This window comes from Eumetopias jubatus, unplaced genomic scaffold, assembly GCF_037043125.1.
Source record: "Eumetopias jubatus isolate StellerSeaLion01/CBP00866 unplaced genomic scaffold, mEumJub1_p1.0 scaffold_15, whole genome shotgun sequence".
In the NCBI taxonomy this organism is placed as follows: Eukaryota; Metazoa; Chordata; class Mammalia; order Carnivora; family Otariidae; genus Eumetopias; species Eumetopias jubatus.
This window is the reverse complement of record NW_028274821.1, coordinates 13,263,726-13,291,419: the sequence shown is the minus strand read 5'-3', so window position 1 is coordinate 13,291,419 and position 27,694 is coordinate 13,263,726. Positions and strand designations below refer to the sequence as shown.

Here is a 27,694-nt window from a genome sequence, read left to right as displayed (position 1 = left end):
GCTCTCTTTTGGCTGAATTCTTCCTAAGTCGCTTCCTGAACTGCTCATCCCAGTGGCTTCCTGTTATCTTAAGCTTAAGGAAACCTTCTGATCACAAAGAATATAGTTTTATGACTACAAATATAAGATGACAGGAAAAAAACTTAGCAAAATATAGAAAAACAAAAGGAAGAAAATAAAAATTAGCCACAGTCTCCGCTTTAGTATAGTTCCCACCTATTATGTCTGTAGGTATTTTAAAAATCTAATTATTATTCACTATTTAATGCCTGCTTTTCACACATGAGAATGTGAAGATACATATTTCTCTATGTAATTAGTCTTCTGAAACTTGATTCTGATCATCGTAAAATGGCAAGTTCCATAGTTTCATTAGTCTCCCGTTGATGGCCTTTTGTTTCCAATTTTACTGTATTATAAATAAAGCGGCAATGAACATCTTTATGTGCTCACATCTCTGGTGATTCCCTGAGAATAGAATGCATGGGAGTGTTCCCACTACATGAAAAGTGGGGATGCACATTATGGAGGCTGTCACTCCATACCATTCTGTAGCCAAACTCCTGAAGACAAGCACAGGGACTTCTCCATCATGTGTTTAATGCTAAAACTCAGTCTGCTGTTCCACTTGCACGTACTGCTTCCTCGGTTGAAGGTCATTTGAAGCAATTTATTGATTTTTGTGTCTGGGGAACCTCAGTATGCGACAGACCAGAGTTTGAAGGAGATCAGTCTTGGAAAGAGCAGAGAAGCAAGGAGAAGGTGAAGGATTCCATCCAAGTTTGGGACAAGTCCTCCGGTTATGCTATGACTCCCCACGAGCATTCGCATAACGCCTACTAGGTATTTTCGGGAAAAGTGAAAATCAAAGTGGCCCTGCCCTCAAAGATTTACAGCCCAGGTGGTTGACCATAAATACCCCTTCTCTGCTCTGACTTCTGTCCGCAGGGAGAGAGCGGTCCTTTGGAGATGAAATGCTTATATATTTATTTTTTACAAAGTATTCTTGCCTTGTTGAAATTGGAGCTCTTTTTCCTCCCAATTTGTTCACTTACGTAGGTAAGAACTACGGTTATCTGAAAAACTCACCCTTGGGTGATGTTTGAAAGAGCCCCTTTTGTGTGAGCCAGAAGCTCCCAGTTGGGTCACCGCAGGTCAAAAACCATCCTGGTGTGAGCTGCTTTCAGTCCGCGTCCGTATTCTGGAATGCTCAGTACTCCTCTCTTTTTCACAGGGAAATGGGAGAGTGTAGGTTTCTGATCACACATTTGCAATTGCAAGGGAGGGGCCAAGGATGAGAAGTGCAATCAGACAAGTTTTATCATTTATTGACACTTTAGAAGTTGTGGAAAGCCACTGGCCAAGTCCAATTTTATTCTGCTTGGGCTCATGTTCAGGGACCAAACTATTCTTTGTGAAACGTGCAGAGCTGTGAGCAGTTCCTCTTTAAAGAAACACTATCATTCCATTCTTTGGGGAGGCAGGAACAATGCCCCTTGTGTATTCGAACCACTCAGAGCATTAACACACTGTTTCCTTAGAAAGGTTTGCTTTCCCGAGTTGAACTTTGCAAAACTCAGAACACCTTATCACACTTTCAGAAGCCTTCTCTCTGAAAATGGAAAAAGGAAAGGGGGGAGAGCCTGTCGGGACTTGTGCCAGTTAAATCCGATCTCTCCGGGGATTTGTTTTTCTTCTGGCGTCAGATTAGATGTTCAAATCAAGCAGTGTTTGAGGGCTGCAAGGGAATGTCCATGGGATTCTTAGTGAGGCTAATCCCAAAGCGGCACATTCCAAGGGGCTAATCTGCCCAAGTTCATTGCTTACTTGAAACGTCTCTTGGGGGAAGAGCTGGGCAAGTGGCTTTTTTTCCAGTGGGCGGTCATAAGAGCATTATTAACGGGATGACCAGCCCCAGACACAGCAAAATGAAAGCAACAGGACCTGCTCGTGGGACTGCCTTTGCCACCACCCAGAGTCAGTGCTCAGGTAAAATGATTTTGGCTCGTTTTCTTCTTGTTCAACCTCCCAGTAGTGGATCAGGGGAACCTAGAGGAAGACCAAAGGAATGCCCAGGTTGATGCTGAAGGAAAGCTAAAGTCAAAAAGGAATACAGGCGTTCAGTACCTTTGGGTCTTTGGTGTTTTGTTCCGATTAGGACAGAGTGTACATTTGAAACAAGAGAGTCTCAAAATAAGGAACATAGTGAAACTTCACTCGGTTGGTTCTATAGATTCAGTGGACTCTTTTTTTCTCTCTCTAATCTTGTGATTACTGGTCTGGGTTGTTGTTGTTCTGTTAAGTTTTGTTCCTAAAGGGTGGATTGCAGTAGCACTTTCCAAGACTTTCTGGAGACAGATTTAGTACATACTCGATGTATGTACTTGTAAACCATTCCTGCCTGGAGAAGTTCTTGATCCTATAGCTGGTGGGGAGCCAGGAGTACAAAGCATCAGAGTAATTGGGGCAACTAATGTTTGTAGCAGAATCTTTGTGAAAAAGAAGTGAAACCTGACTAAATGAAATAACCTAATTTTTTTTTTCCCTTTAGAGGCAATACTTACAGCCTTTGTTTGTTTCTATCATTTGTATCCTTTATTGACTGTACATTTTACTTGCAAAATTAGTACTTTATTCTTTGAGGGTAATCATTATACTTTGTTCAAAATATGAATGTCCTCATTTTTGTTTTCAATACGAAGTCCTTTAATTATTAGCCTTTGAAACCACTTCCCTATTACACATCACACATGACTGATAATGCAGAAAGACAAGAAAGAAAATAGCCCTTCACAAACTCAGTTATGGTGATGTGGCCGTTCTACCTTTAGAAAAGAATGTACAAAGTGATTTTCTAAGGTCTGATGGAAGCCATCTTTTCTGAGTACATGAGGCTTCCAAAGCATATTTAAAAAGACAAGATTTGAGAGCACCCTGTCCGTTGAAGTTTTGCATTAGAAGAGAATTAAAGGGTCAGTAAGAAACATGGCATGTCAAAACTATTTCATGCTTTCTAACAACAAGGATAGCCATTCTGAGCTAACTTACTTGGATATTGAAGCCAAGGATGAAGCTCACGCAGAGCAGTTCAAAGTCTTTGGACAAAAGAAAAGGTAATTAGTTTGGGGAACAAGTTAAACCATGATTATACATCAAATTTGCCCTCTTCAAGAAAACAATTTTAAAAATCTAGTATCTGCCCACACTGAAGACCTGAATAAAAGCACAATACAGCAAAGCCCACAGTAGAGCATAATCAATTATGCATGATATTTTGTAGAATTTCTAATTCATGTGTTATACATGCACTCTTTTTATTATGTATTGTACTTTTCTTCTTTCAAAAACAGAATTCAATTCAATTATGAATGTTGGACAGATTTTTTTAATATCACATTCCTTCCCCACCCCCTCCCAATTTTCCATGCCTCTGCAAGGGAAATGGTTAATCTGCTGGTAATAAGAAATGGAAATTGATCTTCATTCCTTTCACTAACAGTGAGGTAGGATTTTCACCTTCAAGAAGGTAATTAAGTTGCTAAACTGAAATAAGTCAAGTTACTTTATTTTTAAAAACTAACAAGTTGGCAATCTCTCTATGTAGTAATTCTGACTAAAACTTCCAGGGTCTTCCAAGCCGAAACTGGGATCCATGAGTGAGACAAATAATCAAGGTGTCCTTGGGAAGTCTAATTCATCTGTCATGGTCCCCCAGATTCTCAAGTTAGGAATCCTGTTGGAATCACATTTCTTTGTTGGAGCTCTTATAATGATCCACCTTCTTTTACTTCTTGTTCCTATTATAATGTCTTCCTAATGTCCCACCCTAATCCTTTATCCTAAAGAGAGAGGTAGAACACAGAAGAGTATGTATTACTCCACGTGTGGGGACAGAAGTGAGGGAAGAGGAGGGAAAAATGCAAGTATGAACTGGGTCTAAAGTCATGCCTCTAGGGGCGCCTGGGTGGCTCAGTCGGTTAAGCGTCTGCCTTCGGCTCAGGTCATGATCCCAGGGTCCTGGGATCGAGCCCCACATCGGGCTCCCTGCTCAGCGGGGAGCCTGCTTCTCCCTCTGCCTCTGCCTGCCTGCCTGCCTACTTGTGCTCTCTCTCTCTCTCTCTGTCAAATAAATAAATAAAATCTTAAAAAAAAAATAAAAAAAAAATAAAGTCATGCCTCTAGGAGTCCAACTCTGTCCAAAAACCAAGGCACTCCCGGGCATGCCCAGATAGCACTGCCCAGATCAAGGGTATTTAGTATCAATAATATGTAATTTGGAAAGGCAGTTTAGCAGAGTGGGTAAGAGTGTGAACTCTAGTCAGACTGCACAAGTTCAAATTCTGGCTTTAAAATGTACTTGCTGCATCTCTCTGCCTCAATTTCTTCAACGGTAAAATGGATATAATAGTAGTACTTCCCTCATGGGGTAGTATGAGGATCCATGGAGATAATACATATATGGCATATTTCCAGGCACATGAGGAGCCCTTTGTAAGTGTTAAATATTGAGCACCTACTGAGTTCCAGGTGCTCTCCCTGAGTCATGTGCTTTGGTAAATACAACAATGTTCTGAGGTGGCTATGATTATCCTCGTTTTATAGAAAAGACTCAGGGATATTAAATAACTTTTCTATATACCATTTTTAGTGGCCAACTAGGCCTTCTTGGAGCCTATGATCCCCAGTGCAAAGAGAAATCAAACTGGGTCAGGTCTATTATAGCAGGTTCATAGCGCTCTTGTGTGAACATGCATCTGAACTTTTAGCACCAGAACCAACCCAGCACGGGTCCCTTTTCTTGAACTGAAACATGGTACCCAAATAATAATGATAACAACTTGGTGTGTCAGCTATTATTATTGTGCCCATTTTATAGATGAGAAAAACTGAGGACCACAGAAATTATGTGACTTTGTCCAGCCCATAGAGTCCCACTCATGCCACTTTTTCTAACAGCAAACCTCTCACTCTATCCGTAATACTGCCATGCCTTCTTTCTCTTGGGGAGTATTGGTTGGCACTCCCCAAAATTTGCAGATCCTTCCCCAAAAGATCCTTCTGAATTCCAGCCAAAGTGGGCCACAAAGAAGAAAGGAAAGTGCATTCTCCCTTTCCTGCTCCCCAAGGTGTAGGGAAAGTTGGTTTCAAATGTCCAGTGAGGAATATTTTTACCATCTTTCTGCCAAGAGATGTTATCAATGAAAGTATTCAGTGTCTAGGAAAAAATCACAGCCTATGAATAGTCTAACTTACAGGCTTTTCGCACAGATAAAGCCTGGTTATCTACGCTGCTCAGCTCATTTCTGTTGCTAAGATGCAGCCACTAGCTTTTCCTATATATTTGAGAAGAAAAATCTTTGTGAATAGACACTGGGGCTTTCTTCATGCCCAGCTGACAAACAGAATGGCAAACGTTACCTTTGTGGTTTGAGGGTGCAGAGGGCCACCTGGACCCAGGGATCTCAGAGACAGGCTAGGTGCTCCTCTTCATGTAGATAGTGCATAAACACTGAGAAGTGCAAGCATCCCTCATGTTGCTACTTTTACAATGTTCTTTGTCATACGAGATAACCACTGCCTTCTGCGCTACAGGCTTGCATAGACTCCATCATGAGAGAGGAGAGAGGTGGGACCCTAAGGGTTGAAAGCAAACCAGACCCTCGCACAGTTTATATAGATGTTTGGGTCCTTGGCAGATTCAGTATTAATTACAGCCAACATACAGGGGCTTGTTTAACAGTTAACACTGGTCACTGAGGCCAAGTAAACTGCTAAGTTGTACTTTGGCCCTGTATATTTTATTTATTTTTTTATGGCCCTGTGTATTTTAAGGGCATAAATTTAGTCCTGATACTGTGTTAAAGATGATACCATATGGAAATAACTTTACAAGATGCTCTAACAACTTCTGTCTTAAATGCTTAGAAAAGGAATCTTCTGAGTAGCTTATAGGATCTCACGGGAGACTCCTGTACTTTTTCAAGAGCTGGCAAACAAAGGGGTAAAAGCTATGGGATGTACACTGTGCTTTGGAACAAAGATGGTACAGTTTGCTGGAGCTTCCTTTATCCTTCAGGGAACCCAATCTCAGTGGCCGGACTTCCTGGTGGACAGTCCCAACAATGCCCATTCTAAGAAGCTGTGCTTCCTGTGCTTAAAGACATGTGGAATTAAAAAAGAAAAGAAAGGAAAAGAAAAAGTGCTATCTTCCTTCCTTCCAAAAGCATTACCTGTGAAGTTCTGGACTGTGATAAAGACATTTATCTTCCTTATGCTTCCATTTCCTTTTTTTCCTTCTGTATTTAAGCACTGCTAATTAGGATCTTAGAAAAAGCATCATGATGGATTAGAGCTCTTGAATTATATAATTCTCTTACCATTTCTCTTTCTTTCTTTCTTTCTTTCTTTTTTTTTTTTTTGAGCAAGAGAGGTGGGAGGAGGGACAGAGTGAGAGGGAGAGAGAGAATCTCAAGCACCTTCCCCAACAAGCGCAGAGCTGGACTCGGGGCTTGATCTCACAACCCTGAGATCATGAGCTGAGCCAAAATCAAGAGCTGGATGTTCAACTGACTGAGCCACCCAGGCTCCCCAATTTCTCTTTCTTTCTATAAGGAAAATCAAATGGAAATGTTAGCCATGAGAACTTCATATTTACTTACATATATATCCCCCACCACTGAATATTTGTTATTTACAAGGATATAAACCTACTGCTCTGTGTTTTTCATTTCCTCCATAAAGCAATGTTTTTCTGCCTTCAAAAATCATTAAGAATTTGTATATGGTTCCATCACTAATATTTTTTTTATTATGGTCATTTTCTTTGACTTGATATTATAATGTTGACCTAATCAACAACTTCTGGTAGCAACTGATTTTGTTATATGCGGTGTCTATGTGTGAAGTAACCACAATTTCAGTTCGGTTTATGAGATACTAGTCTATTACGTGATTATGAAATTTTGTTTCCTATGCAAAAATACTTGGAGGTTATGTTCACCTTTCTTCTTCTTCTTCTTTTTTTTTTCAGGCTCAGAAATCCTGGATAGAAAGAGCATTTTATAAAAGAGAATGTGTTCACATCATACCCAGCACCAAAGACCCCCATAGGTAATCTTGCCATTTCTATAATGAAGTGAGAACACAGAGTAGCAATTACGGGAAAAAACTGCAATAGTAATCACTCTCCATTGCAAGGGAACCAACGTCAAAGATCATTTCTTTTAATCTTTGCTGCACATCTCTGCAGCAATATTATATGTATATACCACATAATATGCCATGCCTGCAGTTAATTCTCTAACAGCCTGTACAAAATAACAGATAACCCATTGGGAAGGAATTAATCACTGTCTATAAGTGGGTTATATGTATTTTTAGTATGGTTACTGATTTTTCCTTTTAAGCATTTCATCAAAATGCTTAGTTTGTACCAACATTCTCTGTTAAAATGAAAAAAGCTTTTTAAATAAAAGACTCCTAGCAGATTACTAATTAGACTGCTGACCTTCAGATTCCCGTCCAAGCACATTTTTAGTATCCTATTACCTTACCTTTAGTATCCTACCTACCTCCCTGATTTTGCCTTAAAAACTAACAGCATATAAGGTAGAAAGCATTTGGGATGCAGTAACATATGAATGTCTGGAAATGCCTTTATGAAAAGGCAACATAATCAAGCAATTTAAAATACAGGCTGTAGAGTCATATAGACTGGCTGTGTAACCTTGAGCAGATTTCCTAACCTTCAAAACTGCAATATTTTACTCATAAAATGAATGTGACATCGTTAGTGTTTAATAACTGATAACTATGTAACAATATTATTATTAATAGTTATAATAGTCACACAAGTAAAGTATGAAGGGTATGTATCGGTATTATGACTAATAATAGTGGTAGTGGAAAAGTATGAAGGACATTTTCATGATGTGAGGAGTGAATTTTGTTTTCAAATATCTTGTGAATAGGATTTTCACCATTTCTTTGGGAACACTTAAGCTGTAGATTTTTATTCTCAGACTTGGATATTTGACAGTGAATGTCAATTGAGGAAAGACAAGTTAGGTGACTCACATATGAGTGAGAGCTCTTATTAAATGTGCATGTTAAGATTCTTCCTTCAAAGCTGTTCAGTGGTTTTCATGCAAGATTTGATAGATGGGAGGAGTAAGAAGTAGAAAAATCTATAGGGGGGTGCCTGGGTGGCTCAGCCGATAAGCGTCTGCCTTCCGCTCGGGTCATGATCCTGGGGTCCTGGGATCGAGCCCCGCTTCGGGCTCCCTGCTCGGTGGGAAGCCTGCTTCTCCCTCTCCCACTCCCCCTGCTTGTGTTTCCTCTCTCGCTGTGTCTCTCTCTGTCAAATAAATAAATAAAATCTTAAAAAAATCTATAGGGCTTTTGTTCACAGGTTCTGATCCAGAACAATATGGCAGGTCTGAAAGGTGTGGGTGGAGAAGGCCTGGAGGCATGTTATAGCTTATCCAGCTAAAGGATAATGAGGAGGAGCAGAAAAGAAAATCTGTATGTCAAGTAAATCCTGAGTTCATTATTTGCCTGATAAAGCCACATCATGGGATTCTGCTAAGAGCCGACTGACTGGCTATGGTCTGTCGATTTCTCTGGCAGGTTGCCCTTAGGTGGGTGTTCCAATAATGGCAGATACAAGGGATTCACTTTGACCTCCTCTGATGCAGGTGTTGCTGTGGGCGTCTGATCGGCCAGCATGTGGGCCTCACTCCCAGTATCTCCGTTCTTCAGAATGAGAAAAATGAGAGTCGCCTCTCCCGAAACGACATCCAGTCCGAGAAGTGGTCCATCAGCAAGCACACTCAACTCAGCCCGACGGATGCTTTTGGGACCATTGAGTTCCAAGGAGGTGGCCATTCCAACAAAGCCATGGTAATCAGAAACCCATTCAGTCGCTTCCCAAATTCTTTCTCACGTCCTGCAAGGGAGAGGTGAAGAGCTGGAGATTGAGCCTTTGGGCTCAGTCCCACCTCTGCCAGATCCAGGCTGGGCAAGGGGCTCTGATGACCTTGGCCCTGTGCATCTCTGCTCTCCTCTACAGAATGGGGGAAAGAAAATTCCTCCCAGGACTTTTTAGATAATTAGTATGATTATCGGATGCAGTGACTATTGTTATTATTAATAATAACAAGTAGCTTTCTATAGTGATCCACTGTTTATTATGTTACTCTCTGGGTCTCATCCCTTGGGGCATGTTTTTCTGTCTCCTTTGGTAAAAAAGAAAAAAAAAAAGGAAAAAAAAATCTTACCTTTAGGTTTCTGTTTTGTTCTATTGGTAACTAGCATTCTTCCAATTCAAGGTAGAAATGATCAACCCAGACTGTTCTAACAGAGGTCTTGCCATCTAAAGTGAGTGCTTTTGCTCCAAGCAGCTGTGTTCAATATAGTTCTCAGTAGAAGAGCTCCATATGAAAAGCGTTTTGTTTGGAACGGAGGCTTTAGGAAATAGTACAGATTTTACTTCTAAGCGTTGTTGCTTCTAAATTTCAGCTTTCATCATGAACCTCTCCCTACTTGGCCGACAGATTTTTTTCCAGGAGAAAAGTATACCATATGTTTTTGGAAATTCTAGAAATGCTATATTTCAATAAGCTTGCTTCTAACAGAGAGTTAGTTGAGGGTGGGGCAGTTGGAGGTGACCGCTCTAAGGCTCACGAAGTTTTCCGAGTTTGGAGAGGAAATTTTGCTTAGAGAAGCATACTGCAAAATGCAAGGGAAACCACTTCACACTAGTCACAGACTAAAAACGTGCAAAAATCCACCTCTCTTCCCTCTTTCATCTCTCCTCCCCTTTCCCTCTCTTCCCCTACTCCTGCAGGATTTTCTTCACCACGAATGGCTGACTGAGCTATTCTCTTAGTTTTCCCCTAAGAAAATCAATACTGAGCTATACATTAGAGTAAAAACAATTTTGAGCAGTGTATTGGGAAGAAGAGGATGCTATGCTATGTGCAGCCCCCTGTATGGCCTGGGGGGGAAAGCTGGGGGAGGGGTGTTAGTCTTGGCCTGTACAGAACCAAGGGTAATGGAAATTTGGCAATGTCCTCATCCACCCAAGGGATGTGTTCCCCTACACAAAGTCATTAAGAGTCCCCAGCCCAGCACAGTTCCCATTCACAGTATGGGATTGAACCATATACCCTGGGGATCCTCTGGAACCATGCATTAATTAAAAGTCATGGGGCGCCTGGGTGGCTCAGTTGGTTAAGCGACTGCCTTTGGCTCAGGTCATGATCCTGGAGTCCCGGGATCGAGTCCCACATCGGGCTCCCTGCTCAGCAGGGAGTCTGCTTCTCCCTCTGACCCTCTTCCCTCTCGTGCTTTCTATCTCTCATTCTCTCTCTCTCTCTCAAATAAATAAATAAAATCTTTAAAAAAAATTAAAAGTCATGTAAGTTCATCCTTTAAGAAAAGTGCTGCAAAAGAAAGAAAGAAAGAAAGAAAGAAAGAAAGAAAGAAAGAAAGAAAGAAAAGAAAGAAAGAAAGAAAAGAAAGAAAGAAAGAAAGAAAGAAAGAAAGAAAGAAAGAGAAAGAAAGAAAGAAAGGAAAGAAAGAAAGAAAGAAAAGAAAGAAAGAAAGAAAGAAAGAAAGAAAGAAAGAGAAAGAAAGAAAGAAAGAAAGAAAAGAAAGAAAGAAAGGAAAGAAAGAAAGAAAGAAAGAAAGAAAGAAAGAAAGAAAGAAAGAAAGAAAGAAAGAAAGAAAAGAAAGAAAGAAAGAAAGAAAGAAAGAAAGAAAGAAAGAGAAAGAAAGAAAGAAAGAAAAGAAAAGAAAAGAAAAAGCAAAGGGATGGAAATGGATCCATGAGGGGCCAAAGCTCTTCATTGGAGATGAGACTATGATAATGTTGAGAATGAAGTGCGCCCCCAAAAGAGAGAAAGTCCCACAGATGAGGAAGTGGCTTATTAGGCAATGATCACTGTGGAGTGGTACACCCAGTGATGTCATAGGGTGTTTGAATGGTGCCTGCGAGCTTTGTGCCCCACGTCGCACAGCTGATATATGATGTATGTATATTATGACATTTAGCAGCAGAGGAAAACCTTGAAGAGGCAAATCTTTCCCTCTCCTCTGGAAGTGTGAATTCATATGACATCGAACTTTGATAGCGCTCCCCAAGCCCCACGTAGCTCTATGAAACCCAGAACTATCTGTCAGCAACCAGGTTAGGAAGGATCAGCTACATGATTTTAGATCCCAATGTAAAATGAAAATGTAGGTCCCCAGCTGGGGCAGGGAAGGCAGTCCCCCGTTGCCATGGCTGACAACCCCAACTCACAGTAGACAGGCAACAATCTAGGGCTGTCTCCGTAGTGGGACATGCTCGGGTTCTGTTGTGGGGGAATCTTTCCACCAACTCACCCAGGAAACACACCACAGCACGACTAGCCTAAGGCAGAGACAGCTACTTCCTTGCTCTGTCCTGAAATGCTACAGGAAATACATCTAACCCTGCCCCTCCCCTCGCCTGCCACCAGGTCCCAGTCAGTGATGGAGGGTGATGATGGAGCACAAACCCCATTTCTTCCCCAGGCGAGATTGGGCTGGGGAGGCTCAACTGGCTGGGACACCAGAGGTGAGAGCAGGTGGCTGAGATCCCCTGTCCCAGGGAGGCAGCAGGAGGAGGTGGGAAATGGGACCGTGGACCACATGTGAACTGAGGCCCCAAGCCCTCTGTGCATGCTCTACCGTCCCATCAGACTTCATGTACAAAACACAGATTCAAGGATAAAACTGTTAAGGATTTCAAGACAGCAAGTGCAGAGCATTAAACTCTAAGCACTGCCTTTCTGAGCAGTGTGACCATGAAGTGGGCCCTGAGATTAGGTCTCGCATGTCCTTGATGGTCTCAAAGCAGACACTACAAGGAAAAACCTTTCTTTCAGAGTCTAATCAGCCAAACGAGGACCAGTTTTCTTTTTCTTTCTTTCTTTCTTTCTTTCTTTCTTTCTTTCTTTCTTTCTTTCTTTCTTTCTTTCTTTCTTTCTTTTTCTTTCTTTCTTTCTTTCTTTCTTTCTTTCTTTCTTTCTTTCTTTCTTTCTTTCTTTCTCTTTCTTTCTTTCTTTTTCTTTCTTTTTGTTTTTCTCTTTCTTTCTTTCGTTTTCTTTCTTTTTGTTTTTCTATTTCTTTCTTTCTTTCTTTCTTTCTTTCTTTCTTTCTTTCTTTCTTTCTTCCTTCCTTCCTTCCTTCCTTTCTTTTCTTTCTTTTCTTTTTGTTTCTTTTCGTTTCTTTTCTTTTCTTTTCTTTTCTTTTCTTTTCTTTCTTTCTTTCTTTCTTTCTTTCTTTCTTTCTTTTTCTTCCTTTTCCTTCTTTCTTTTTGGGGGGTGTGTACAACAAAATATTTAGCCAATGAGAGTCCCTGCTATTCAGAGACAATGAGCATTTTGTCTGAATACCTGGTCTTGAATGATTCTGATTCTCCTGTCTAGACCAAGGGGCGGAGCTGACAACAGGTCAGATGTCCGGCTTTATCAGGCGGGGTGGTGGTTTTGTGCCAACCTGGGCCTCCCTTACTTCTTGCCCTCCCCAACAAACTGGCATGCAGTTTGGACAAAGGAAAAAATCAGCAACTACTGTCTGTTAAAGAATGTTAGTCTTCAGATGGGGAAGGCAGGGTTAAATATTCACCACGATTGAAGGGAAACAGGTCAATAACTTACTGTCTTTGATCCCTGTTCCTGACAAGAATATTTGGAAGTTGAGATGATTTTTAGCAAAGTGAGCAAAGAACTCTAGAGGGCAGATTAATTTTGACCTTTATTATTAAAAAAAAAGAAAAAATATATATATGTAACATTAATTTTTACCTTCAAGACTGCCCAAGATGAGGCACTTGGGTCTTCAAAATGCCATTGTGGTCTGGATACAATGTGAGGCAGAATCCACTGGGGTATGGTAGAAGGTTCAGTTGGAGAAAAGACAATCTTTATTAAAATGTGGTGGGCCATGGGGAAACCTTATCTGCTCAGAAACGTTATGTCCGTGTGTCTTCACCTAGGAAGTACAGTGGGACGCCACAGAGCTTTGGTCACCAAAGACACTGGAGGGAGTGATGCAGTGGTTCTCTGCCTGGAGGATCACAATGACCCGTGCACTTCTACAGATGCCGTGGCCAAGAATCATTGCCAGAGAGTCTCCCTCACTGGTCTGAGATGGAACCTGGGCCTTTGAAGTATTTTAAAAATGAGCCAGGTTATTCCATTCAGCCAGGCTTAAAAAGGACTAAATCATCTCAGTCTCTCTAACCCGTTTTATAGACGAGGCAACGGGAGCCCAGAGAGGTTAAATTCTTTTCTGAGAGTTACTCGGTTATATAACGACAAAGATAAATTCTTGCACCCAAGTTCGTCAGGACTCGCCATCCGTTCTGTTTCTTCTCTGTCGTGTATGCTTGATATAGGAGATGTTTTGAGGGGAAGCTAATTACTATTATATTTCTCGCTGTCTTGTAAGGGTTTTGAAAACTTTTCAGTAGAATTAGAAAGTTACTGTTATTTGATGAGGTTAATTAAACTCCAAAGCTAAGAGCAGGAGGAGGGCTTTGCAAAATTACATCCTAGGTTAATGGAGCCATTTTCTGAGCTTTTCCCAGCACTTTGCGGTATTCTGTCCTCAATTCCTAGCCTCAACAAGCCTGGGAAAGTGTGGTAGCAATGGATCCAGCATCCCTCTCACTTCGCAAAGAAATCATGACCCGGGCAGGAGACACCCTGGTAGCTGACAGTGAGTGAAAGATCCTCACTCCCTTCTCCTCTCAGCACCAAGCCACGTCCTACCAAATTGGCATGCCCCAAATGCCATTCCTGGGCTATTGGAGGACCTGGCAGTTCATTCAGGTGCCTCGTAAAAGTTAGAACATGAGGACCAAGGAAGAAGATAGTAAGATACTAAAGCTCTGGGTTAGACATTATCTTATTAGTGTGAGTTCTAGGTAACTTTTTAAAACTGACTTAGAGAGCAGTCGCAAGATGGCCCCGCAGCAGACCCTGGGCCCTCTCTCAAAGACTCTTTATCGGGGGCTACAGCTGTAAGTTCTTTAGAAAAGGGGACAGTGCTGGACTTGATTATACAGAATCTTATTTGCTACAAATCGTCTCTTCCAATTAATGCTGAGCTGACTTGTGGACCAGGTAAGTATAACCTAATTAAGGACTTGTATTTAAACCTCTCAAGTCATTCACATAATTATCTTCAGGTTTTCCCTTGCTATTCACTCTGCTTATTAGATCGGGTTGAGCCCCTTATTATAGTTTTTATATAATTTAGGTAATTGTTCCTCTGCCTCATTGTCACACTTAAAGCTCTAACCATCGAGTCCGCCAGGATGAAAGCCTTCTACGCTGAGCATTCTCAGTGGGAGGATGGAGGTGGGGTCAGGGAGTCTGTTGGTAGCACGTCATCTACAGTCTTAGACTCTTAAAATGCTATGGGATTGAATTTGATTTTTTTTATTGTCTTTCTTTGAATTATGCAAATTTAATCTGAGACTCATCACTGACTGACACATAGCAAATACAAAACTAAATGAATCCCATTTCACAAAATAAAACAGCTAATCCCTAGACACTGGCTAACTAAGCAGCTTTCCGTAAGCATGGTAAGGTATTTGAGGGGTTTGGTATTTGTTCCATTGATTCCTACTTTCTACCTTTTAATCTTTAGGCCACTGAATTAGCAGTACCTTTGGGAGGCCCTTCTGAAACTGAGAATAAAACTAGAATTTATCACTTAAACTTCTGGTCCCAATCATAGACCTATAGGAAAGGAAGGGAAGAAACCCATCTTGCCTTTAGAAAATTGCCATCTCTTTGCCTCTCGAAAATTTTACGCTAAATAATTCTGGCAGAAAATGCAGAGTACCCCCCCCATGACCTATTTATATGCTCAATCGAGTTTGATATTTCTAAACCTTTAGTTTAGGCTTCTCAGCCAGCAACCGTCACCTGGAAGTACCTGGTATCTAACGCTAAGGAATCACAAAAGCAATACAGACTAAATTGCAATGGCATTTTTCATTTCCAAAGTTTTGTGGGTCAACAAACTAGGAATGCAATCACCAGTGACACCACACATTTGCTCTCCAAGTAGTTTCCTTCTAGGGAACTTTTACGTGCATGAAACCACCATAAGTATTAAACTCTTGCTGCAGAACTAGCAACTCCAGGGACTTAGAAAGCTGGTATCAGCAAAATTGTCTTAGCAGTCTGATATGACGTGTCATCCTTCACCGCAGCTTTAATTAAAAGTACTCACTTAAAAATGTGGCTACAAAGAATTTAAAAAGTGAAATGATGCTTATCACATTTCTCAACAGAAAGGAAAATGGGCCGAATGTCCCCCTACAGCCTCGGAAGCAAAGCATTCAAAATAAGTGTTCAAATAGAGTTAGCAGTGGTATTACCATTACTCTAAACAAGCACTACTTACAAATACCAACTGATAATTTCCAGGAATTAAAGACAACTTCACAGTATTAGAAAGAGGATTTACCCATTTCCAGGAGTGTAGCCAGATTTATCATTCTGCAGTTCTTTTACATTTTCATTTAAAAAGCTGGGCAAAGTTACTGGAATAAAAATTTAGGACTGAAGAGGTGACTCATTCATTATCAGAGCCAAATTATTCCACCAACTCTCAAGTTCAGAATTCCAATCCAGTCCAGAATTTTTATTATATTTTAATTAAACAACCCCAGCCTGTCCTAAGTTGTAATGAATCTCTCTCTCTCTCTCTCTCTCTCTCTCGCGCACGCGCATGTGCACGTGCACGCACGCACACACACACACACACACACACACAGAGCTTTTGCCCACCCTGGGTTAGTTATAAAGTCAGAATCATATCGTCTAGTCTCTGACGCACCTGTGACCCACAAAGGGAGGCCCGTGGGTAAAGTCAAGTCCTGTTTTGATAAGTGAATAGTAATGTTTCTCCTGACAAAGCAGTAAGAGTGGCTTTAGAAAGAACTCCGGTGAAGTCACCTGCTACACAGAAAGACCTTTAGCATCAGGCAGAACAAAAACTCAAGCGTCAGCTACCGAAGCCCTGTGCCATTTGAGCAAAAGAAATCCCTAGTTTTCTATCAGAGTCTTACAAGTTTGTGGTATGGAACTCAAAATGTGTGTTCTTTGTGAAAATCATGCTGTATGCATTGGCCTCAAAAGCACCTAAGAACAGATCCAATAGGACAATTTCAACCAGAGCGAACCCCTATTTTATATAGAACATTCTTGAAGTGCTGTTCTGGATGTCATTAGCTCATCACACAGGCTTTCCACTACCCAGCGGGGGTGCTAAGGATAGAAAGGAAAAGATTATTCTAGGCATGGGCAACTTATTTGAGCTCAGTTTATCTCTAGAAATTATAAATTGAGGAACTAAGGGTAAAGAATGGTTAGGCAGCCCAGAGCAAAGGTAGTATTTTTGCTCTCGACAGGTACTTTTATGTAGATAAACACTGGCACCAGTCATTTCCCCAGATAACTCAGAGCTGAGAAATAAAGTGCTCCTTTAAGCTATCCGCTAAAGAGTTAAAGGCAAGTTTATTTGGATCCTGTTGTACACAGAAGTCATTTATAAGGTGAGTGTTTGTAACCTTCATTCAATTTTCACGTATTGGTTTTTCTGCCATACCAGGGGATTTTCCACAATTTAGTCCTCATTGTGTCCTGTGAGGTGGTCAGGATCACCCCCATTTCATAAGAGAAGGTGTGCAAATTGGCCAAATGACTTACAGGGCCCGTGCCTGATGCTAGAGTGTGATGCTGCTCATGACTGGAAAATCTATAAATGGAAACACATTTCACCACATCAGGGTACTGCCCAGGTGACAAAATGTAGTATACCCATCAGGAAGATTTCTTGTTATTTGTAAGGTGATCCCTTAGCAATCAATGAGCTCACAGGTGGACGGTCAAAATTGCTTATCTTGACAACCAAAATAGCTCCTAATTTCAAATCACATCGACTGCTTATTAATTGCTCCGGGGACAGCCATTTATGACCTTGAAGCTGCTGATTCGGCACATGAGTTAGCTGTTATATTACAAGCATCTGGAGAGTTCCTGACTAACCTGCTTTTTATGGGTATAAGAATATAATTTAAAAATTGACATCTTCAGATCACTGTCAAATGTCATTTTATCCCTTTGTTTTAATTAGCCTCTTATCCCCCAAATCATTTGAGTTACTAAACCATAACAATAACAAAAACAATTAATAGATTTATTTAAATTCTTCCTTTAAAAAAAATCTTGCCTTTTATTCTCCAAGGGATTTAGGTCATTGGAGATAATTTGGGTAGCTGAAAATAGCTGTGTTTTCTTACTTATTGTCACCTAAGTAATTCCTCCGGTATCTTCCCCATTCCTCTCTGTGAGTTTCACGTAAAATATTGAGTGTTCTTCCCATCCTTTGGCCCAATGAGAAACACAAGACACCACTTAGAATCTTTGGTCTGGGGAACAGTTGTAATCTTTGCTTCTCATGTGGTCCCTGGGGAGCTAGTCAGAAATGCAAAACCATAAGCCCCACCCCAGACCTACTAGATCAGAACCTGCATTTTTGACAAGGTCGCCAGGTGAGTTGTGCACATTAAATTCTGAGAAACACAGCTCCACCGAGAGTTTTCAGTGCACCAGTAGCTTTAATCATGAACTAGATGAGTGGTTGATTATTAGACAGCTAGCGTGGAGGTCCCAGTCACTCACTTTCCCTGGCTCTCCCTGTCCTTCCCTGTAAAGCAGAAGAATTGAACTTGATGATTTCTAGGTCCCATGATTGCTAAGATACCTCTAAGTTCCCTTCCATTAAGACTGACTACTTCGTAGCCAATACGAAAGTTTTATCAAAAATCACAGTCAGGTCAAACATGGTCCCTGCCCTCAAAGATCCTATGACGTGGGCAGATAGAACTGACAAGTACAAGAAACAACCAGGAAAAAAAAAAAATCCAGCTGGGTTAGGTAAAGAGTTATGCTGCATCGATATGAGCTTGGATTCTCAGGAAAAGTCAGTAAAAGCCTTTGATAGATGAGAATGATTTCTGTAGACAAGAAAGGGAGGAACTGGGTAGTCTACGACTTAGGGAACAGCATTAGCCAAATACGGAGAGAAGTGGGGTAACACCTCTAGGTGGGGTCAAGCCAAAGCAGGGAGGACCAGGACCGGCAGAATGAGAGTTTACATATAATGTAACACTTTGAACTGAGAAATAATGGGATCAAAAAGGAATGGGAGAAAGAACTCTGTCTGTTGGTGTCTTGGTGAGGGTATGGGGTTGAGAAGCCTTTTGGAGGCTGATGGGTCATTAGAACTTTGAGACGGCTTATAGGTGAAAGAAAAGGAGAAGAAGAGAGGGGCATTTTTACTTTGAGGTCAAGAGCAAGGACTCTGGAGTCAGCAAACCTGGGCTATGGACCCTGTCATTACCACTAACTATCAGTTGAACTTGAGAACCTGATGTATCCTTTCTGTTCCCCAGCAGTGAAATGTGGATGACACCAACCTCCTCATTACTGGGAGGAGTCATGATAATGTATGTGCTGGGGCACAGGAAATACAAAAAGGTCTTGGTATGGGGCTTGGGGTGGGGGGGCGGTTCTCAATAGAATTAAGAAATTGAGAGCAGAGAGAAATATGTGAAGAGGGCCCACCAGCAATGTGACCTTACACAGACTGGACAGCAAGTGCCTTTGTTTCCCCATCTGTAAGACAGAGCTGGGGACAAGGTGATCCAAGGTCATTCATTCCCTACTAGAGCACTCAGAGTAACAAGAGTTCTGTGATCACAAGCAGGCTTTTCTTAACTAGGAAAAAGATTAGGCTGCTTCAAAAGGAATTTTAACACATTCAGTAGATTTCTTTTTTTTTTTTTTGTCACTTTCCTAGGGTTCTTTTTTTTCTTTTTTGAAGGTATAAGAGTGTAAAGGAGAGAACAGTAACTTAAAAAGCAATTTTTTTTTTTTTAACCATCTCCCACACTAAGCATTTTTGGTTTGTATAGTTTGGAAGCCTTGGGAGTCCCAGCCCTAATTTATCTCACTAAATATCCCTTTCTGAAATTAGTCAAAATGACATAAATTCAGTGGGGCAGCCAAATTTTAACTACAGTGCACAGGCACAGAAAACATTTTATTCTTTCATCTTATAGCATCTATTATCTAGATGTTTTTCTTAGAGTCGCTCAATGAGTTAATAAATATAACAATAGAGAGAGATAATAACATAGCCTTTATTTAAGAAACATTGTGCTTGCTTCTACCACTACAGTGCCCACTCTTCAGCCCCAAGGCTCCTTGCGTGGCACAAAAATGCACATTGTTATTGAAAATTTCTGTGGATACCTATTGGAAAGTTCTTGCCCTCTGCATGAAAGTTTGTGCACAAAATATGCCACTTTTCATCTTGTGAGCTCTAGTTAAATTCTGTTGGTATAATGCACTTAGCTAAAATTGCCAACCCTTACCCTTTCCATTCTGAAATTGATTGTTGCTCCGTAGATTAAATTAACACAGAACCAGCTTATTAGATTCCAACACCTCTTTGAATTTCTAGTATACATATATATAGGAAACTTTAGCTCTTTGGTATTTCTTGATGATGCAGTTTATGTTGTCAAGCTGCTTTCATTTTTTCTTCTACTTTGCCTCTCATTTCAGCTAAGTATATTTAAAAAGCATTTTAACAAAAGAATTGACAATTTCTGAGGTTTTTGCAACAATGGGGACTCCTAGATCCAAAAATATTCCAATAAATTGTCACCTCCTGCATAACCTTATTTGTTTATACATCCAAAAGCATATGTTGGTGTGGTTACATGCCATTCTATTCTTTCTGTGGTTATGCTACCTCAACATTAATACTTAACAAATTCCAGAGTTAATCAGTACCTTTCTCTTCTCTCCCACGCAACATACAGACTTTAGAATGCTTTCATCCTGATAACTTCCACCCAGTTAAATGTTGTATTGTCCAGTGCTTTAGTTCTATACCTTCCCACCATAAATTAGATATTATCATCATTTATATTCTACACCCAGTGCTTTTTTAGATTTACCGTGTATTTGCTAATATCTTTGTTAGTGATTCTTGTATCCCAGATCATCCATTTGGGATCATGTAATTTCTCCCTGCTATATATATATATATATTTTAAAATTTCCTTCAGGGAAGTCTGCTAGAGATAAATTTTCAGTTTGAGTAGTCTGAAAATGTCTATAATTTGCTCTCATTTTTGGAAGATATTTTCTCTGAATATAGAATTTTACACTGACAGATAATTCCTCTTGGCACATTGAATACACCGGCTTGTGGCATCCATTTTTGCTGTTGAGGAATAGACCTTCTGTCTTAAATGACTGTTTCTTTGTAGGTGATTTGTCTTATTTTCTAGCAGCTTTTGAAGGTTTTTTTATTTCCCTCCCTTTGGTGTTCTCTGTGAGGTGTCTCTGAGTGGTGTTTGTTTTTATTTATCCTGCTTGGGATTCATTGACATTCCTGGATCTGAGAATCTGTATCTTTCAACATTTCTAAGAAATTCCCAGCCAGCATCTGTTCGAGTATTGCTTCTTGCCCATTATCTCTTTTACTTCCATCTAGAATTCAGATCATCTTCTCCAAGGTTTTCGACTTTGCTTCCGTTTTTAATTCCTTTGTCCTTCTAGGCTGCGTGTGGTCGATTTCTCTGGATCTATTCATTAGCGTGTCTAATCTGTAGCTTAATTTTTCTATTGTATTTTTCTTTAAATTATTACTTTTTTATTTCTTGAAGTTGCTTTTGATTCTTTTTCAAAAGTATTGGTCATACCACCTCACACCAGTCAGGATGACTAAAATTAACAAGTCAGAAAACGACAGATGTTGACAAGGATGCGGAGAAAGGGGAACCCTCCTACGCTGTTGGTGGGAATGTGAACTGGTGCAGCCACTCTGGAAAACAGTTATGGAGGTTCCTCAAAAAGTTGAAAATAGAGCTACCCTATGACCCAGGAATTGCACTACTGGGTATTTACCCCAAAGATACAAAAGTAGTGATCTGAAGGGGCATGGGCACCCCAATGTTTATAGCAGCAATGTCCACAATAGCCAAACTATGGAAAGAGCCTACATGTCCATCAACAGATAAACGGATAAAGAAGATGTGGTATATATATACAATGGAATATTATGCAGCCATAAAAAAATGAGATCTTGCTGTTTGCAATGGCATGGATAGAACTAGAGGGTATTATGCTAAGCGAAATAAGTGAATCAGAGAAAGACAATTATATGATCTCACTGATATGAGGAATTTGACAAACAAGACAGAGGATCATAAGGGAAGGGAGGGAAAAACGAAACCAGATGAAACCAGAGAGGGCGACAAACCATAAGAGACTCTTAATCTCAGGAAACAATCTGAGGGTTGCTGGAGTGGGGGTGGGCAGGGATGGGGTGGCTGGGTGATGGACACTGGGGAGGGTATGTGCTATGGGGAGTGCTGTGAATTGTGTAAGACTGATGAATCACAGATCTGTACGCCTGAAACAAATAATACATTATATGTTAATAATAATTTTAAAAAGTATTGGTCATTCCCCATAGCCTATTATTCCTTACTGATACATTCAATAATCTCATTTGTGTTTTTAACATATTAAATATAGCTATTTTATATTCTCTGAATATTTCAATATCTTTGAGGATCTTATTCTGCTACCTGTTATTTCTTTTGGTTCTCATTCATACTGCTGGATTTCCTTATGTAAGACGTGATTTTATTTTTTTTCTATGAAATGTTTATTTTCCCATGGAAACTATCTGAGCTCCAGAGTGAGGGCTCATTCCTCCACAGAGGATTTGCATTTGCTTATGCTGATTATCTGAAGCCATTACCCAGTCAGAACCATTTTAAATCAAAGACTCTGGTGTTTTTCAAGCCACACTGATAGTGTGAATGTGGATCAAAGTCTTTGTGAGGGCCCCTGGTTTATAAATAATCAGAGGGGAATTTTTTTCCCCATCCACTCAGAACCAAGGTAGAAGCAGGCAGACTTCCTTGCTCTCTTCTTCTGTACATCAGACTTTTGCTCCCTTTTTTCTTCCTTACACTTGAGAATGGAACCCTTTGAAGTATCCCAGCTTACATGGGGTTCCTGCATTAAACTTGTCCGCACTGCATAAAGCCAGTAAAGCAGATGCCCACGTCTGCCAGGGTTTAGGAGAAACCCTCAAGTCCAAAGCCTGCTTTGGTCCTTCCTTGTCTCCTGAGGTTCCAGCTTCTACTTTGTTTGGGAAACTGAATATTGGCTCTTTTCACGCCCGCTCAGCAATGCATTTCAAAAGGCTTTCAAATGTATTTGCCCAGTAATTTGTTTCCAGATAAAGATGGAAGTCTTTATATAATTAAACTGAGACCTAAATGAGTATGTATGTGATTATATACATGTTTATCATTGTATGTATTTGTGGCATTTCATTTATATATACTTAGTATACTTATTTCCAGGTGCATCTGCTAATAACTTGAAATCTGATATACACTTTAATTTTTTTCGATTATTCTACAGGAATGATTGGCATGCCTTTTGTCACTTGTCTTCTTTAAGAAATATTTAATATGCAGTTATTATAGATTAAATAAATGTAGTCAGTTGTTACCTGGTTTTAAAATTCTCATTACATTAGGTAGAACTGCAGAATTTTTCAAAACTGCTCAAAGTATCAGGGTCACAGAAACAGTGATATTCAGGCCCAGTTGATATAACTGGGAAAAGCTGGCTTGCACTGCATTTTAGAAAATCAAACCATTTTAAAGTTTGTAATAAATCACAATTTCAATAAAACCTTTAAAAATGGGAATCCCTTCATCAAATGAAGACTCTCTTGGTAAAGAAAATGATTTGCCTTTTTTCAAAAATCAGATTTCATATGAGAGGTTTTCTTCAAGTACTGCACACATCGTTCCAATCAGTAAAGATAAGGCCCCCCCCCAACCCCTAGCAGCCCTGCCCTGTCTTCCTAACTGGTGACCCTTCTTCTTCCAGTATGTGCGAGTATCCTTTGATACAAAACCTGATCTCCTTCTGCACCTGATGACCAAGGAATGGCAGCTGGAGCTTCCCAAGCTTCTCATCTCCGTGCATGGGGGCCTACAGAACTTTGAACTCCAACCAAAACTCAAGCAAGTCTTTGGGAAGGGTCTCATCAAAGCGGCCATGACAACTGGAGCGTGGATATTCACGGGAGGGGTTAACACAGGTAACTGGAAGTGGGACAGAGAAAGGCAACCTAAGGCCACGAGAATGTTGTAACTAAGACCATTTTCTCCTAAAGCTAAATATATTTGTATTCCCCCACCTCGTCTCTCATCCCCGTGTGTCCATATTCACTGGTTCTCCATCCTCTGATACTTCTGCCCTCCGTGACCAGCATGATAACCATACAGGTAGTTCTCAACCAGGAAGAATTAAGCACACCTGAGAAACAGGTTGGGCTATTTAATACTTGACTCTACAGAATTTGTAAACATGACTGATGGAATTTCACAGGATATTTTCAATACCTCAGGTTGCCAGATAAGCATCCAGTAATTTTTTAAAGAATAACCTTTGCTCTAAATTGGAAGCTCTGTGTCTGATCTTTAAGTGATTTTAAGTTTGAGGCAAATAGCTTTAATTTTTGTAAAATGCCCATTACATCTGGGACATAAATTGTGACAGCAAAGTCTGGAGTATTGTGTGTTTATTATTTAAAATATTTTATTAAATCAACTCTGCACCATTAGAAGACACATCACACTCTGATTTCCAAACAATTTTTTCTCCTGCCAAATGAGTTTCTCTATATTGTGATACAGGTAAGCTGTCAAATCAATTCTCACAAACCCACTTACAGTAAAGTGCTTACATGCAGCAGATTATTAATGGGCAACAGATAATGGAATGGATGCCTCTAAATTGCTTTGACGTATTCCCCCAGCCTGAGTCAGAAGTGCCGATTGGAAATGCACCAGGAACACTGCAGTAAGTTCATTTAAACTTGGTTCAAGGCTCTGAGTCTGTGCAGCCCGCACACATTTGGAGCTGGGGAACAGTCTGGGCATAAACCTGGCCAACTAATTTTAAATAAGGTGTTATCTCAAGATTGTTTATTCATTTGTGTGCAGTTTGGGTAATATTTGAGCAAGACCTGCACTCAGAATTCTCCCCAATACCTAGAATTTGTGAACATCCAGCATGCGACTCCATAGGCGCATTTCAGCAGTGAACGCTGCAGATTGCACATGCTCATCATTGTTCAGTGGATTCGTGACTCAGTCTGTAAACTGACATGATCTTAGAGTGACCTGCTCAGTCAGCTCTTTACTGTTTATCTGGCAATAATCAAATATCTACAGAGCAATTATCTTTCAGTGGCTGTTCAGGCTTTAGGCTCCAGCTTTCATTCAGTGTAGCGACCTCATTCACGCATGAGTATTTGTGGTCTTGTGTTTTCCTGGCATCCCCTGCACCTCATCTACAGACCCACTCAAAGGTTTCTAAAGGTTCAAAAGAAACTCTTAACAATCTTCTGTTTCTGGGAACTCGGAACGTTCTTTACTACCTTTCTTCTTTTATGAAATGCACCCAGTATCAAAGGAAGAAGTAACAGCATGAATACTGTAAACCAAAGAGTTCATCTCTGCCTCGCCCCAGGCTAGCATTCAATCCAATACCCAAAGTGAGGTTCTAATGGTGGCGTCTCAGATTAGGTAAGAGGTAAAGGTAGGATTGTGGCTGATGGAGGGCATACCATGAAGTTAAACTTGTCCCTAATGGGCCCTGAAAGGAGTTTTGCATATAAATGGGGGGGAATGAACACTGATATTCCCAGCTTAACTCTTGTATTTACTTTTTTTTTTTTACCATTACTTTATCTTAGAAGAGCCCTAGAAAAGTTCCCAAGTGAAATTGATATTCTAATCAACACCGCCAGCATGGCTCAGTATGGATTAGTGCTATTTACACTCTTTTATTTGATTTTTTTTAAAGGAGGGTCTTTCTGTTTGATCTTACGAATATTTCAGAATGGCATGATTCACACATGTGTCTCCTCTCCCATGATTAAATTGCCTGGTGCATTTTGTGTGCTTAGTTCCGTGCAGTGTTGGGCCCTTACTCTGTGCTAGCACCTCAGGCACGCAAAGGTGAAGTAAGACACTGACCCCCCCAACCTGCCCCACAAGGAGTTTTACCCTCACGTGTGATTGTGACTCACGGAAGAATATGTTACATAACATACTGAGCGATTCAAGATACGCAAACTGCAATCCCACTCAAAGGGAGAAAAAAATCAAATCCAACTCAGCTTTCCTATAGGAGATGGCAGTAGGTGTGAATTTTTCCTTGAGAAATAGGTGGAATTGTGATAAGTGGACACAGCTTTTCTTAGAGAAAATATTTTGCGTCTATAAAAATGATTACTTCAGAGGGAGGTTAATGGATTAGAAGTTGCATCTTCTTTAAATGCAACTTGTCTTTATTAAAATATAAAAGATAGGTTCCCTACCATCTTATAAATGAGTTTTTTCACTTTTAACTGGTGAGGAAGGCCACGGTGATGGGGAAGGTCATTATGACAGAAGAGGAAAACAAATTAGAATAATGAAGCTAAAAAGCTATATTTATATATTTTCAACATAAATTTTCCATAGAATATGCCAAGGCTTTCTTTACAAGTAGGGTCTCCACATCATGTGTCAATAAATAGGAAGATGAGATCAAGTTTAACAAAATCTGATCTAAGTAAATACTCTATTTGAATGACCCTAACTCATACACAAACTCTGGTGTAGATTTCGTATAATATTCTATACGGTGCTTTTTGTAGGATATACTCATGGTATTGGTTCTTAGCCATACTAAAATCATTGTGCTTATGGTACAAGAAAAAGATTCCCTAAGTTTAAAGAATTGTATTTATTTTGTTTTGTTTTTTAAAACATTGGATGCTTTTTAATTTTTTTTTCCTTAGGAAAAAAAGAACTTAAAGTCGAACACGAAATGCATTGCTAGAGGGGCACCTGGGTGGCTCAGTTGTTGGGCGTCTGCCTTCGGCTCAGGTCATGATCCCAGGGTCCTGGGATCGAGCCCTGCATCCGGCTCCCTGCTCAGTGGGAAGCCTGCTTCTCCCTCTCCCACTCCCCCTGCTTGTGTTCCTGCTCTCACTATCTCTCTCTCTCTGTCAAATGAATAAATAAAATCTTAAAAAAAAAAGAGAGAAGTGCATTGCTAGAGTTCATATACAAGTCCCACAAATGTATCTGACATTAGAGCCACAGATTTATGTTCTCTTCTGAACATTTGTGTAGAAATGTATCAAAATTTTATATTCAGTGCATTTAAGCTTGCGAGACACATTTATCACAATTTCCTTTAGAACAATGGAGAGTAATTGCTTTAAAAGAAAGGGTAATACTTCTTTTTCTCTTAGGTGTTATTCGCCATGTTGGAGATGCCTTAAAGGACCATGCATCCAAGTCTCGAGGGAAGATATGTACCATAGGCATTGCCCCCTGGGGAATTGTGGAAAACCAAGAGGACCTGATTGGAAGAGATGTAAGTCCTAGAAACTGCCCCTGTCTGTGACTTCTCCTAAAGGTGCTATCAAAAGAGTAAAATAAAATTAGAATTCAAAATATACATATTATAGTACTCTTTTGGTCCCCACCTCCCAAAATGAAATTCATGTGAGGAATAGTTTATTCGAAGACCATGTATTTCCCAAAATCTACCTATATAAACTCCATCAATTCTTATGACCAGAAAAAATCCTAAGTAAGACTTACTAACTACCCTCTTGGTTTGAATCAAGCAGTGGTCTTCCCTCACCCATCAAATCTTACAAGTGCTGTTGGCACGGTTCGGTTGAGATTAATTAACACCAGGTAACAAATTCAACAAGGTGCCGACCTCTCTTTCCTTCTCTCAGGTCCAGAGCCACACACTGAGTGATCAGTCAGTTTTTGCCAGAGAGAACTTATTTTATTCTTTCTGAGTCATCATCTTCCTTCTGTTTCTTCTAGAGTCTTGTTTTTGTTGTTTTGTTTTGTTTTGTTTTGTTTACCACAAACAGGTTATCCCCAACCTCCTTTAGAGGGTTTTCTCTCCTACTAACCACCAGACTTTTTCCCCTATATAACACTTCTCAAAATTCCAATTGATAGGAATTGTAGTTAAACTATATATAATGGCCATACTTTATTCACTGCTTTTTTCCCCTGGTAATTTTAATAATTAATTATTGATCATTGCACCTCTACATAAGGTCAATATACTCTTCCCTTCCCAACCAAGGCCTGCCGTAGGGCATAACAAATGTGCTCAGTAGTTTTTCCAAGTTCCATGAGGTCTCTGAGCCAAAAACTCAAAGAGCTTGAGAATTAACTGGTCTTAAATTGCTTCTTCTATTGTGCAGCAATACAGTGAAACCATCTTATTTCAATACAACACAGCCTCTGCAATTTTTAATACAATGCAAAAATACTTTGAATAAAAAAAATCAAACATCATGAAATGCAAGAAAACACTCTTTAAATCCTTCAGGACCTTTAAGTGGGTAAGAAGCGTCCTTATCAATACTACACAATGACCTGTAGAAACACTAATTTATCTAGAAAACATGGAGTAAGAAATTAAGAGAAATCAAG

At 40.1% G+C, this 27,694-nt stretch overlaps 1 protein-coding gene across 5 annotated transcripts in view; it reads left to right on the top strand.

Annotated features, from left to right (window-relative positions):
• TRPM3 (transient receptor potential cation channel subfamily M member 3) overlaps positions 1 to 27,694 on the top strand; it is an 827,868-nt gene that overhangs the window by 571,650 nt on the left and 228,524 nt on the right. For all 5 annotated transcript variants that reach the window (XM_028089086.1, XM_028089085.1, XM_028089084.1 and 2 more), the window contains exons 2-5: positions 7,031 to 7,110; positions 8,697 to 8,901; positions 23,052 to 23,265; positions 26,479 to 26,603. In XM_028089086.1, coding sequence (XP_027944887.1) covers positions 7,031 to 7,110; positions 8,697 to 8,901; positions 23,052 to 23,265; positions 26,479 to 26,603 — 624 coding nt within the window. The remainder of the gene's footprint in view (positions 1 to 7,030; positions 7,111 to 8,696; positions 8,902 to 23,051; positions 23,266 to 26,478; positions 26,604 to 27,694) is intronic.